This window comes from Heterocephalus glaber, unplaced genomic scaffold, assembly GCF_053883595.1.
Source record: "Heterocephalus glaber isolate CG9 unplaced genomic scaffold, H.glaber_assembly_v1.0 deba00000331, whole genome shotgun sequence".
Lineage (NCBI taxonomy): Eukaryota > Metazoa > Chordata > Mammalia > Rodentia > Bathyergidae > Heterocephalus > Heterocephalus glaber.
Window position 1 is genome coordinate 33,005,901 of NW_028258142.1, and position 13,249 is coordinate 33,019,149.

Genomic DNA, 13,249 nt, shown 5'->3' on the forward strand with positions numbered 1-13,249 from the left:
TTTCATAAGAAACAGTCCCTTCTGCACAAAAGTCCCATGACCTTTGTGCATCTAGATTCTCTGTGGCCTGTAAGAAGCTGCCTCTGAGACCTGCAGATGTCCATGCTGTGTAGAGAAAGCCCATCTGGGTTTTCTCAAGAGCAGGGCTCTCTGGGATTCTAAAGCTCAGAGGCAGCAGGTTGGGTGTTTGGCTTTGCAGGAAATCTCCTGGATCGCTGTATCGCTGTGGGGCCAGGGAGTGGTTGGCTCTGTCCCACCCCAGGCCCACCTAAGGATAGGACACCTGAAGGTTTGCTGTCCTGGCTCCCTCCAGGACTGACTGAGGGTCTGTGGTCATTTTCTTTCCCCTGCTTATTTCCTGGCTCAAAAACCAAAATACATTTTAATATTCAAGTCATTAGCTGCTTTGTCCCTATAAATATTCCAAAGTGCCATCCTTAGCACCTTTAGGCTACCGTGTTTCTTACTCCACCCCTACAACTGAACAGTCAGAAAAACCTGGTCTAAATCCCGGCTTTAGGACATCCCAGCTGGATCCAAAAGCCAAGAGGACTAGTGGCAAATTAGCTGAGATGGGTCTGCCACAGTGTGTGGTACAGAGCAGGTGCTCAATAAGGGATAAGGGGAGGAAAGAAGATGCAGAAAAGCAGGTGAAATGCATTCAGTCCAAGATGCACAGCTCCTGCCCAGTCTGGCTCTGGCAGGGGCCACTAAGAGCTCTCCCTGTTAGACATGGCCTGGCAGACTTGGCAGAGGTTCAAACTCCTGTGATGATCGGTCCCCTGTGACACGTGAGGTGGGTCTGCTGAGGGCTGCCAGTGCCCACCCTTGGGAGATGTGTGTGGTGCCCTGTGCACCCGTCACAGGCCCTGGCCTTCAGTATGGGCAGAGATGACTTGCATGGGTGCTTAGATGCCAGCCATTTTGAAAAAAAGACCTTTATGGGCCTCCAGAATCACCCCCCATGATCCGCCCCTGGGAAAAGGCTTGCACTATTGGCTGGCCCTCTGGCCCTCTGCTCTATCTCTCCTGATTTTCCCCAGCCTGCAGAGGGGATATGGCCCACGGCTTCTGCTGAGGGTGTGGAATGCTCAGAACAATGTGCTTCTACCCCGGGTACGCCCATCTTGGGCCAGCACTGAAATTAGTTTACATGTCTCGAGTACATATGGGCTCAGCAGTGGGTGTGGAGGAGGGAGGGAGGTCTTCGTGAAGAGACAGGGTGAGAGGAGGAGAGAACCTCGGGTAACAGCCAGGTGGTTCAGGTGAACAAGTGTGCATGGACAGTAGTGTTCCCTCAGGCAACCTCGGCTCTCCAGAGGCCCAGAAGGTTCAGGAAGTCAGGGACCACTGCAATTCCAGTGGGACTACAGGGTGGATTCTGAGATCACCACTTGTGGCGATGGATTCTTGATTCTCCCAAGCTTCTGATCCTGCACCCTATTCAGGAAGTGGCATGGTGGCCAGGAGCCCAGTTCCATGACTTATGGTCTCACTGAGCCACTTTTACTGTCAGTAAACTTGAGGAGAGATCCCCGACCTGGGACCCACCTCAGATTCACACACAGAAACATGTTTGCACCCTTGGGAGCATGGAGATCAGAGAATGAGGGCTCCATCTCTCTCTTCCGTGGCTATTTACTAAGCATCTGCTATGGACCCATCATAACGCTAGGAGATGGGGATGGGAGATAACTCAGCAGGATTTCCACCCTCAAGAAATGTACAACTCAGAGTTGCTTGGAACTAACTCCAAGCATCCAGTCTCCCTTTCTTCCCTTTCTCTGAGGAAGATGAGGGTTAGGAACTCCAGGCTTCTGGTAAAGGGTAAGGACTTATGATTTTCTGGAAACTTTGAGAGAGCTATAGAAAAAGAGGGTCTCCTCTTAGGAACTGAATTAGAGGGATGGCCAGGTTCTTCTATCCAAGCCTTTGAACACAGGACCAGAAGGGTTGAGCCCAAGTAAGTAGAGCACGAAGGGTGTGAGACAATATTTTGATTTACCTTAAGGACAGCCAGACCAGAAATCTGAGTGCCCCTCCTGGGGCTAAAATCATATCTAGAGACCCCATCCAATTAAGCATCTATGTATCAAAAGCCCCGAACACAAAGCTTCATGGTGACCCACCAGAAACTCCAATTTCATCCATTTTCTAGCTTGAGGTCAGCTTTTTAAGAGGCTATATCTAGAAGGTACTGGGGGAGAGCAATTTATTTTGAAACCTGGTCACATTCCAGATTCTGATTTTATGTAGTCTTTTCACAACAGTCCTGCTGTGTTTACGACTTGGTCAAGGCGAAATTCTTTTTTTTTTTTTTTTAAAAAAAGTATTGCATCCTTCTGTTAGATGTGTTTTTGGCAACAGTTGCTAGGGAAGGCTGGGTTTGGTTACAGACACACTGATGCCTGCTCTAATAATACTTTGCTCTGCATAGCTCAGATGCAGACACCTCTTGGCTAAACAGGGCACACACATTACAACAGAGAAGGGCTTGAACTTGTACCACCCAAGCATATCTCGGCAAGGGAGCACTCCCTGAGCCCAAGTGGAAGGCCTGGGGCGGTGACAGGGCAGTGCTGGGCGGAGGGGGCTCAGGCCTACAATTCCTGTCATTCCAAAGATCCCATAAAAAGAGGCACACTCATTCTTCACTTCTCCGTGAAACTGGAGCCCTCCTCTTCCCCATGATCACACCACAATTCCCTGATGAGGATCAAGGGAGACTTTTGGTTACTTCTTCCCAGAGCAGCCCACAGTCTCACGGAAGTTGGAAACAATCAATGCACACAAGCTATTTGGTAGGGAACTCTGTGAACAAGTAGAAGCTGGGAGCCTCTGAGGGAAGGGATGGGGTTGGCAGGCTGAGCCACATTGCTGATCACTTCTCTAGCTTTCCTGAGTGCCCAAGCCTCTGGCCCAGCCTAGCGATGTGGGTCAAAGTGAGGGCCTTTTCTTAAAACAGGTGAAAGCAATCCCAGTAGATAGATAGCTGTGCTAAGAAGGAAGAGAAAGTAGAGAAAGGAGCTGAGGACAGAGAGAGATGGGGCCAGTGGGAGAGAAAAGGTAGCTGTTACCTCCTCGGGAAGGAATCTCAGGATGCTGGTGAGGAAGTATGAGAAAGGTCCCTGCGATGGTCACACCCAGCTCTCTCACTGCACAGAGGGGAAACTGAGGCTGGAGGAGATGAAGGCAGCTGGGACTTCCCTCTCCTGTTCTCCCACCCACTCAGGCTCTGAGTATTCCACATCACTCAGCAAAGAGCCCAGCTCCTCAAAGGTAGTTTTTGATTGGGCAGAGCCAGCGTAAGTGACAATGGTGGGACAGTCCTGGTATCTGTGAGCTATCTCCCAAGCAGTGATGCTCAACCTTGATGGTACCTGTAGTTCTTTATAAAATGATGCCCAGGCCCTATTGCTGGAGAACCTAATTTGACTGATTTTGGGGGAGGACCCCTGGGCTGGTTGTTTTAAAAGTTTTTCATGTGATTCTAATGGACAGTGGCTGAGAACCACTGACCTAAAGATGACCTGGTGTCTGAAATGCAATATTCTCAGGTTGGATCCTCAGTGTGGAAAGTCACATAGGAAAGAGATTGTGGCTCAGTTTGTCTGTGTATGAAACTGACCTATCACCTATAAGCCATCAATACCCCAATATTTGGGTACTCAAAGTGTAGTCCCTGGCACCACTATCACCTGTGAGCTTGTTGGAAATGCAGAATCCCAGTCCCCATCCCATACCTGTGTTAGAACCTGCATTTCACAACATCCTAGGTTCACATGTTCAATTCTGATTACATGCTTGACATGTAACAGACATTTAAGGAATGCCCCTTTAATAAACAGAATTCTATTTAGAAGGACACCATTAAGAAAAAGGCTGCATCTAAAGCAAGAGACAGTCTGAGGGTAAAAACTGAAGACTGTTTTTGAGCTGTAGGATTGGTTTCAGGGGACCACTGAAACCCCAGACTCTCAGGCACTCTCATGGCTCACGAAGGCAGTGCTTCTGGGTTCCTGGAGATCATGATGGTGAATCTTGCTGGGGAGGACAAAAGACCTTTGACTCTCTTCCATACCTCATTTCCCACTCCACAGGGCTGCACCCTAACTTGGCAGGCAGTCAGTCCTAAGACCTCTGCTAAATGGAATCTACCACATCAGAGGCTGCCCCCTCTGTATGTTGTCAGCTCCTGTTATGGCTTATGTTTATATGTCCCCCCAAAGCCTGAATGAGGTGGTGGTTTTTTTTTTTTTTTTGGTACCAGGGATCGAACTCGGGTCCTTGCGCTTATGCAGCAGGCGGCGAAACCACTGAGCTAAATCCTCGGCCCTAGGTGGTGTTATTTTTGAGGTGGCTGAATCTAGAGTGTATGATGCTATGATTAAGGGCATGTGATTACTAAACGACTACACGTGAGTGATTGGTTTGGTACCACCCTGATCCTGGTAGTCTGAATAAGATAAAAGGGGCAGGGCCAGGGATTTAGCTCCGTGGTTCCACCGCCTGCCTCTCACAAGCACAAGGGCTGGAGTTCGATCCCAGTACCAAAAAAAAAAAACCAAGATAAAAGGGGCAGAAAGATGCTGTTAATCTCTCTTGTTGCTTTTGCTGCCTTCTGGCCACCATGAACTGTTTCTACTCTGGAAGGCCAGTCTGACAAAACACCCTGCCTTGGAGTCAGCTGATTATGGACTGAAACCTCTATGAACTGTAAGCCAACTAAACCTTTCTCCTTTAACTTTGGGTGTCAGATATTTTGTCTCAGCAATGAGAGAAAAGTAACTAACACAGCTCCCATTGCAGAAGCCCAGGCAGCAAGAGCAGTTGGCCAGGGAGGGCTATGTTCAAAGACAGCTGCTGGGAGCAGTGCTCATGGGGCACTTCACACCTTGGCCCCTTTGTAGCCAGCATCACTAATCCGGGTCTCAGAACTTGTGTCCATATGGAGGTGGCAACCAAAACCGGCCACATGAGGGACATCCCAGAGGCTGCTGAACTGAACCAGGGTCTGGGTGGGGATCTGGAGCCCAGTAGGGTTGAATGGATGGAACTGAGCACAAACCTCTGAGAGAAAGAGGAGAGAAGTTCACTGTGGCCTGGGCCTAGGACTGTATGCCAGGAGAGGGCTGCGTATGAGGTTGTCAGAACATGAGAACAGGGGAAAGAAGAATTTCTGCGGGTGCTAAGAGGGAAGCAGTTGATGTGCTGTGCCTGCTGCTCTACTTCTGGACCTGTCAGGTTTGGGCAGTGAGTTGCCATGCCTGAGGGTGCCCAGAAAGCCCTGCTGCAAACTGCCGCCTCTGTGGCTGCAGAGAGGGGTGGCAGAGGGGAGGAGGCCTGGGCATAGAGTCTGGCTTTCTCTGGGCCATGTAATCAGGGGCTCAGGGCAGCTTTTTTCCGCAGAGCCAAAGGCTTCCTATGGCAGCTAAAAGGGCCTTGACTAGTGGCCCAGAGGCTCAGTGCCCAGATGAAGCCTCTCTTTGCTCACATGAAAGGGGGCAAGGGGTGGCCTAAAAGGTGAGCCACAGATGTTCCCGCTGGGATACAGCCTAATTCTACCACTGTGGGAAGGGGGACAAGCCTTGCCACTCACAACATGGGCCTCCAGGGGTTCCCTTCTTGCCCAGGACTATAGATGTTCCCAGGCCCATGGCCGGGGGAGGAGAAAGAGAAGATTCTAATGCCTTCCCCTCCTAGCACCCATTTCTCCAGGACCACAGGGGCCCCTCAGGAACCACGCAGACCCCAGGGTAGAGAGATTCACAAGCCAGAGGTGATCCCTGCATCCCAGAGCCTCGAGGGGGTAGGTAATGACTGCAGGCACCTGATTATCACTGTGTGTTCCAGTGGTCACTGAGTGAAGTCCCACTCCTTCCTCACTGAAGGACAAAGCTGCATCTGTGGACTGTCCCTCATCCCCTGAATCCTCAGCCTCAAGCTGGTGCCTGAGCATCTGTGGCTGCAAGGCAGCAGGGGCTGGGATAGGGGCCGGGCGCTGCAGGAGCCAGAGTGGGCTTGCAGGAGTGCTGAGCACCATCTGGAGCATGGGTGTGGATTGCCTGGCAAAGGGCTGGGTATTTAGGGTGGGGCCCCTACATGGGGCAGGGGTAGAGTCTGTCCACACAGGTGTAGCTGGAGGCTTGGCCTGGCTTTTGGATGGTGGTGGGAGCAGGGGCAGAATGTGGGAGAGCCAGTTCTCTGGGATGGACACAAGATAGCATCAGGAGGTGGGCTTCTGGGGCAGCTACAAACTCCGTAGCACTCGTGACAGAACTACTGCTGAACCACATATGGGGTAAGATGGTTTATGAGGATGAGAGGAGCTAGGACTGCTTCAGCTAGTGGCAAGGCAGAGTGAAAGGGAGAGGCTCACTTGTGCTCCTTCCCAAGGTCCCATTTCATCCCCAGCAGTCAGGGGCTGGGCTCCAACTGCTGGTGCCTGACCCTAGTCTCACACCTGGCCCCAGCTTTCCATTCAGTGCTACCTGCCCCAATGTTTGCCTAGCTGTGTCTCAGCACAAGGAGTCTGTTAGAAGCTGTTGGCTGGGGGATGTGGACAGGACCCCACTGAGTCAAACACAGCTCAACAAGTTCCTACCTTGAGGGGCCCTGGGAGCCTGTCCTGAGCCAGTGAACGGTGTGGCTGATCAGAAAGGAGGTGAAAGGGTCATTGGGCCCCTTTTGTGGCCAAGCATTTCCCAGGAATGCTGCTTGGCTGGAAACTTGTGAGCAAGGCTGCTCTTACCATGGATGGCTAGAACACATGCCTGATTTGGGGTGGCCCCTATAGCCAGCTATCTTTCCTGGGTGCCTCATACCCTGTGTGTCTGTCTGCCACAGGGACTGGCTGGGCTACTTGGGAGTTGGCAGCCATAGTCTAGAACTCTTGCACCATCCTGGCCCTTCAGTGAAAAAAAAAAAAAATCCCAAAGCCAAGTCTAAGGCCAATTCCTGCCCCTGACTCCACCATGGCTGGTGGAACATGGCAGACAGGCCCCTCCCCGCCTGTCACCCTCTGTGCTCTCCCAGGACATTCCGGCCCACGAGGAACATGCCCGATGTGCAAATCCCTCAGGTAATGCGGGAATTCATCACCAGGGGAGTGTGGGTGATCCAGGAATGGGAACCTGATCAGGGCCTGGATCTAGAGAGATGCAGCCTGGGCTGGCCAGGGAGGGCTCAGGTTGCACTGAGCGAGACACACATGGGAGAGGAGAGAACAGGCAGGCAAGGGGTGGTGCAGCCACAGGTGGATGGCCCACAGCAACCTCCTCCTCCTCCCACGTTTAGGGAAGAGACAGCAAACTATGAGCGGGGTGGCTGAAATGAGGGTGACAACGGACCCTTGTTTACACCTGTCGTCTAGGTGTAATTATGAATGGAGTCCCTTTTGCTAGCAGAAGTGTGGCACTTTGAACAATCCTAGTTACCACAGACCTGCAAGTGGTTCTTTTAGTTCTGTTATCCTACTTTCACAGCTTCCAAGTGACCCCTTTCCCCGATCTGGGCCAGCAGTTCCATGTATATCTTAACTAGTCTCAAGCACAAAGTAGCATGAAAGATGGCTTTCTCCCAGCTCAGAGTCTCAATGGATGGCTCTCAGGCCTGGTGTGGATACATGGCCATGTCCCCTGATATTTCTCCCTGATGCCACCAGGTCTGGGGCCACTAGTTCATGTACAGCTGCTCACAACAAGAGAACAGGTACTTGTGAGAAGAGAAGGTACTGGGCTCAGCCTAAGCGTACACTCACATACTTTCTGTGCGTGCACATGAAATCCTGGGTGGACGCTGGTTCCACGGAGACAGGAATGAGTAGGACTGGGGCTCAACTCAGTGGGTTAAAGGGTAATCAGTGAAAAGTACCAAAGTATAATTTTTGACTGCTATGTTTTCCCTCTGCCCGCACCTCCAGTGTCGAAGCAGACAGACTATCCTATAAAGCTATGCTCAAACCCATCTCAGTCCCAGCTATACCAACTGCACAGATACCAACCTCTGAGGGGCTGGCCCTGGAGGGGAGGAGGAGGAAGAGAAAGGTACTTGAACAACAAGCTCACGTCTTTTCAGACGTGCAAAGGTCAAAGCACAGATACAACAGCCACCCCTCTTATCATGAAAATAGAAAGAGGGAAAGGCTGGTTGAACAAAAAGCACCTATAAAATTATATTGGTCCTTTGTAACCATGGAGTATTCATACAAACACACAAATCTGGCCACTTACCCCTCTCCCCTTGATTGCCCTCTTATTTTCTATAATTAATTGGGCAAGGGAGGAAGAACCTCGGGACAAGACATCGGTGGTCAGACCTCGGAGCAGGGGCAGAGGGCATGGGCAGCAGCTGCCAGTGCCCGGTTACCTGGAGCATGTTGAGCAGCAGGCTCCGGAACTTGGTCCCCTCCACCATGAAGAGTGCCATTTTGTCACAGAGCTTGGCAGCAGTGAAGGCAAAGCTACGGTCTGACACGGCCTTCTGGTAGATGGTCCGCACGATCTCGCCCAGCATCTCTTCGGAGTTGGTAGAGTTCTGGGCCTCCTCCATGAAGGTGGTGAGCTTCGCATCCACATCGCTGCTGTTGTTTCGCATGCTGTTCAAGATCTCTATCAACTTGTCCATCTTGTTCTGCTGAGGGTTGGTTGTCTCCACCATCACTTCATCCTGGGGGTGTCGGGGACAAACCAAGTGTGCTTGAGTACAGCTGGGGTGTTTGTATGTATGCGTGGCCTGGGGGGAAGGAGGGCTGCCACCCCCAGAAAGGAGGACATGAAATCTGCTTCCTTTGGGAATGCTCACCCCCACCAAAGACACTCATGCCCCAAAGGCTCTTGGCTGACTTTTTTCTTGGCCCCTGTGATGTCCTGGGTTGACATTTCTTGTGAGTTCTAGCTCCTCCACAGGATTCTCATTGACTTCTTAAATTTGTCTACCTGTCCATTAGATGTCTTAACCTAGCACTGATTTAATAGGGCTTATAAAAGACAAAATAAGGTAACAAATAAGAAATTGGCCAAAGGGAAGATGAAGATAGGAAGACCAGGGCAAGAAGATGAGTAGAATCCCAAATGCCTTCTATGTTGGTTAGAGGTACCCTGAGGTGGCCACTGTGTGTCCTTCACATCATCTGTTCTCTGGGCATAAGGTTCCGTATTGACACAGCCCTGGCTTCACATCCTGTGGAGATTATGCTGTCCCTTTACATACAACTACTACAATCCAAGGAATCTTCCAATGTGCCACTTGAGTGGCTGAGGCTTCTGGGAGGGAAATGTCAGACAATAACCCTACACCCCTGTGAAGTTTCACAGTAACTGGGACCAGACCAAGGGTTGGAAAGGAAGAAAATGGCATTTGGCTGTCTCAGAAATATATTCAAACACAACAAACTGTGGCCAGGAATATGACCAACTTCACTGCCCGGAGGTGAGATCTGGTTGAAGGGCAGGATCAAGGTCACATGATGAGGTCCCTCTTGCACTTTCCCTGGGTTCTCAACACCAGACTTCTGGGCTGAGAGGTATAGAATGAGGCTCTGTATCCTGCTCTCTGCCTCTAGCCAGGTGTACTGGTCCCTCTGTGAGGATTTACTAGGGGCTAACATGGTGATGTCAGAGGAGATCTGGAGCTTTCCTTGCGTTCTACCATGTGGGGTCAAGTTCCAAGGGCAGCTGGTTTCCACTTGAGAAGGGAATTGTATGTGAGGGTAGATTCCCCTCGAGCCTCTTCAATCCATCTGATTGCTCTGACTCCCTGACTAGATCAAGAAGATACAACTCTCCACTCTCATGGGCCCCTAACGCTTATCCATGTCTGCAAGGAGGAGAGAATCTCATCTCTTCTTGACGAGATTCTTGTTGAGGAGGGAACTAGAGGCTCATCTGTCCCAGGGTTTGCCCACTTTTGGAGGACAGCCAGTACAACAAGGAATGGACCAGTGTGAGCCTAAGCCCGTGTCCTCTTGGTCTGGGAGGCTTGACCTGAGACAAGTCCTCCAAACTGATCGAAGGGCACTACAGATTTCCCTTATCTGTCTCATCCTTCCACAACCCTATATCCCATCTACTTAGGTCCCCTGGCAAGAACAGTGGCCTGTGGATAGAATAATAACTATCTACAAGGGTCTCTACACATGCCACCTCATTTAATCTTCACATCTTCTCTGCAAGGTAGGTAGTAGTGCACCCATTTTACAGATGAGTACACTGGAGCTCAGAGAGGTTAGGTAATCACTCATCCAGCCAAAGGCAGAGTGAGGGCTGAGCCTGGCCTGCTGGGCACTAAAGCCCGTGCATTTCCACTGTGCTGCCCTGCGTTACGTCTGACAGAACTCTAGAGAACTCAGTCAGCAGCCCCCCTCCCAGCCAGCATCTAGCAGTGAGTCTGGGAAGCTCACTGGTCTGAGGCACAATACATAGCCATCAGCTAGGAGGCTCTGCCAGGTGTCCATTTGTGAAATGGCAGGATGTGAGGGAGGCTTTCCTCTTGACCTCCCAGCTCTGTCCCTACAGGGAGGAGCAGGGTGGGACTCTTGGGGTGTGGGGGACACAGGTGTGGCATTTGGCTTTGAGAACTGACCCAGGAAGAGGGCACCCTTCCTTAGCCTGACTGAGGGTGGTCCTGGGCCTGCCCTCTGGGCAAGAGCTTGAGAGAAGGCAGCTGAGGGAGGTTGGAGGAGAAGCCCAGAACCCCAGGCTCTGAGGACGCCCCAGAGGGAGGACTCCTTGGCTCTGCCCGCTGTGTAGGAATGGCTGCAGGCAGGTCAGCCTTCCTGGGAGTGGTTCCTGTCCAGGTGAACTTGCCTCCGCCCTTGAGGGCACTGGAGCTGAGGGGATGGTGCTGGGGAATGCTCAGTGAGCCTGGTGCTGCCAGCGACAGATCCCATTCCTTTTCTGGTGACTTGGCTCCAGAGACCAGAGTGAGGCAGGACAGGCTCTGGGCAGCAGATGGAAGTGCCTGGCTCTCAGGGTCACACCAGTGCAGCTGGCATCTGGCAGCTGGGTGATGCTGCTGGAGCCCTCTCTCATTTGTACCTTTGAGCTCTCACTGGCTGCCAGGAGATGAAGTGGGGAATAGGAAGGCTGAGGCCACCTGTTTCCACTTTGCCCAGCTCCCCATGGTTCCTATTCCAGCAGTGACCACGTCTGCATGGGACTTGTGCTTGGGAGAACCAGTTCTTCACATTTCCCCAAATACTACTCAGCATGTAGAGGGCAGGATTTGACCCCCAGAAAATGCTCCCAGCACCCTCCATCATCATCCCAGGAATGTGCCTCTTCCTCCTAACTTTCTGCCTCTCAGGCTGATGGCTGGTACCAAGCACCCATCCTGGACCATTTAGAGGACCAGAAGTGAAAGGCTGGCATGTGCTGGAAGGGCTCATGCCACCGGCTTGTCCTCTGGAGACCCAGTGGCACCACAGCAATGGTGGCTTGGCACAGTGGGTCCACACAGCCATGGAAGCCCCTGCTTACCTCCACAGCTCCCCAGACCTCCCAACCCACAAGGCTCCACCCCAAGCCCACCGACCAAAGTGCCTACCTCTCGGCTGTCCTCCCGGTTGGAAGAGAACAACAAAAATTCAATTACCGGTACCTTTTCTTTTAGCCTTCGGCGAAGCCTGTCTTTGGAGGACTGGAGCAGGGTAATTCTGGGCCGCTCCCCGATGCGCTCGGGAATAATACTGTCTTTACGCTTTGTCTCAGCCTCTGGTCCCCCTGGCACTGGCGTGGGTAGCCTCTCGGATGCTGGTGGGACTGGGGCATCAGGGCTGCGAGGGGGTTCAAGGCCACTGTGCCCAGTGTCCCCTAGGGTGTCAAGTTTGGGGCTCTCGCTGGTCATGGTCTCTTTGGCATTGCGGTGGGCACCTGCCTCCCCTTTGTCGCCTGGTGGGTGCTTCATATTGCTGTGGTGCCAGCGCCGGTTCTGGCTGTAGCCGTGGTGGGTAGGCCTCCCTGAGGCATGAGGCACTGGGCCCCCTTGGTAGGACTTCTGATGGTCCCTGTTGTGTTTGGCACTGCCTGGCTGGTGGTCACTGTGCTGCTGGGGCTTGTTTCCTCCTGGAGGTCTCTGCTGCCGTCTGCAAATGGAAGGAGAAAGACAGAGAAGAGGTCACTGAGAGGCCAGCCAGGGTCCCTGTACCTGAACATTGAGAGCAAGGAGTGAATGTTGTGCCCGTTTATTCATTCTTTCAACGAACACTTGAGAACCTCCTATGTACTGGGCTTTGTTGACAAGAAAGAGCCAGACAGATCCTTCACTTAAAATCACTTATTAGAAGACGCATGAATATAGGTATGTGGAACAACAGAAAGTTCCAACAGAAAATGCAGAGAACTCTCCTGCCTCTGCCCCAGCCGTCAGTTATAGCTCCTGGGAGCAGGGTTACCTGAAAATATTTTGGAGATAAGGGCCTTTAAAGAGGTGATCAAGCTAAACTAATGTTGTCAGCGTGAGCCCTAATCCAACTGACTAGTGTCCTTATAATGAGAGGAAATTCGAACACAGAGAGGCACCAAAGATGCTGGGCATGGAGACAAAGGCTCATGTGAGGATCTGCAAGCCAAGGAGAGAGGCCTTGGAAGAAACCAGCCCTGCTGACACCTTGGTCTTGGACTTCAGCATCCAGAATTGTGAGAAATGAACTTTTGCTGTTTTACCCACCTAGTCGGTGGCACTTTGTTATGGCAGCCCTAGCAAACAAACACAGAAGTGATCTTTAACATGGTGGTTTTAGGCAGAAACAAGGCCCGAAGTTACTGGACAATACTTTCTAAGCAGAGAACAGCACACGGAACATATGGAAACCGGGGGCCAGACTGCAAACATCTGGATGTGTGGATGGAAGGCAGGTGAAGGAGGAGTACAGGGGCATCCTCGTGACTTCCAGACCTGTGCGTGAGGCTGCGTCCTACCACACACAACACTCAGGGTCAATTTCTGTGTCACCCTCAGGGTGTTTCTGTGTCATCAGTTCACTTGCAGTGCAGCAGGAGGGCAAGGTAGCCATGTGCCCTTCAAAAGTTGTAAAGTGGTAGGAAACTGGCAGAAAGATGTTACTTTCCCAAGAATGAGTCCACACGTCTTTCATGACCTATCTCAGTACCGCAGACTTTCATTGGATTTTATAAACAAACTCCACTCACTTTCTAGTGATTGTTTACCACTCAAGTTCAATGTCTGCTTGATAAATTTTTATCTGTGAAAATTTGGGGAAATCTTGGGTTGGGGTAAAAATGCATTATTT

At 51.5% G+C, this 13,249-nt stretch overlaps 1 protein-coding gene across 6 annotated transcripts in view; it reads right to left on the reverse strand.

The window, feature by feature from the left end:
* Ctif (cap binding complex dependent translation initiation factor) overlaps positions 1–13,249 on the reverse strand; it is a 285,778-nt gene that overhangs the window by 83,847 nt on the left and 188,682 nt on the right. For 5 of the 6 annotated variants that reach the window (XM_004855120.4, XM_004855122.3, XM_004855117.3 and 2 more), the window contains 2 exons: positions 11,593–12,082; positions 8,368–8,667 (listed from right to left, as the gene is read on the reverse strand). In XM_004855120.4, the coding sequence (XP_004855177.1) occupies positions 8,368–8,667; positions 11,593–12,082 (790 nt within the window). The remainder of the gene's footprint in view (positions 1–8,367; positions 8,668–11,592; positions 12,083–13,249) is intronic. The other variant, XM_004855121.3, reaches the window with a different exon arrangement.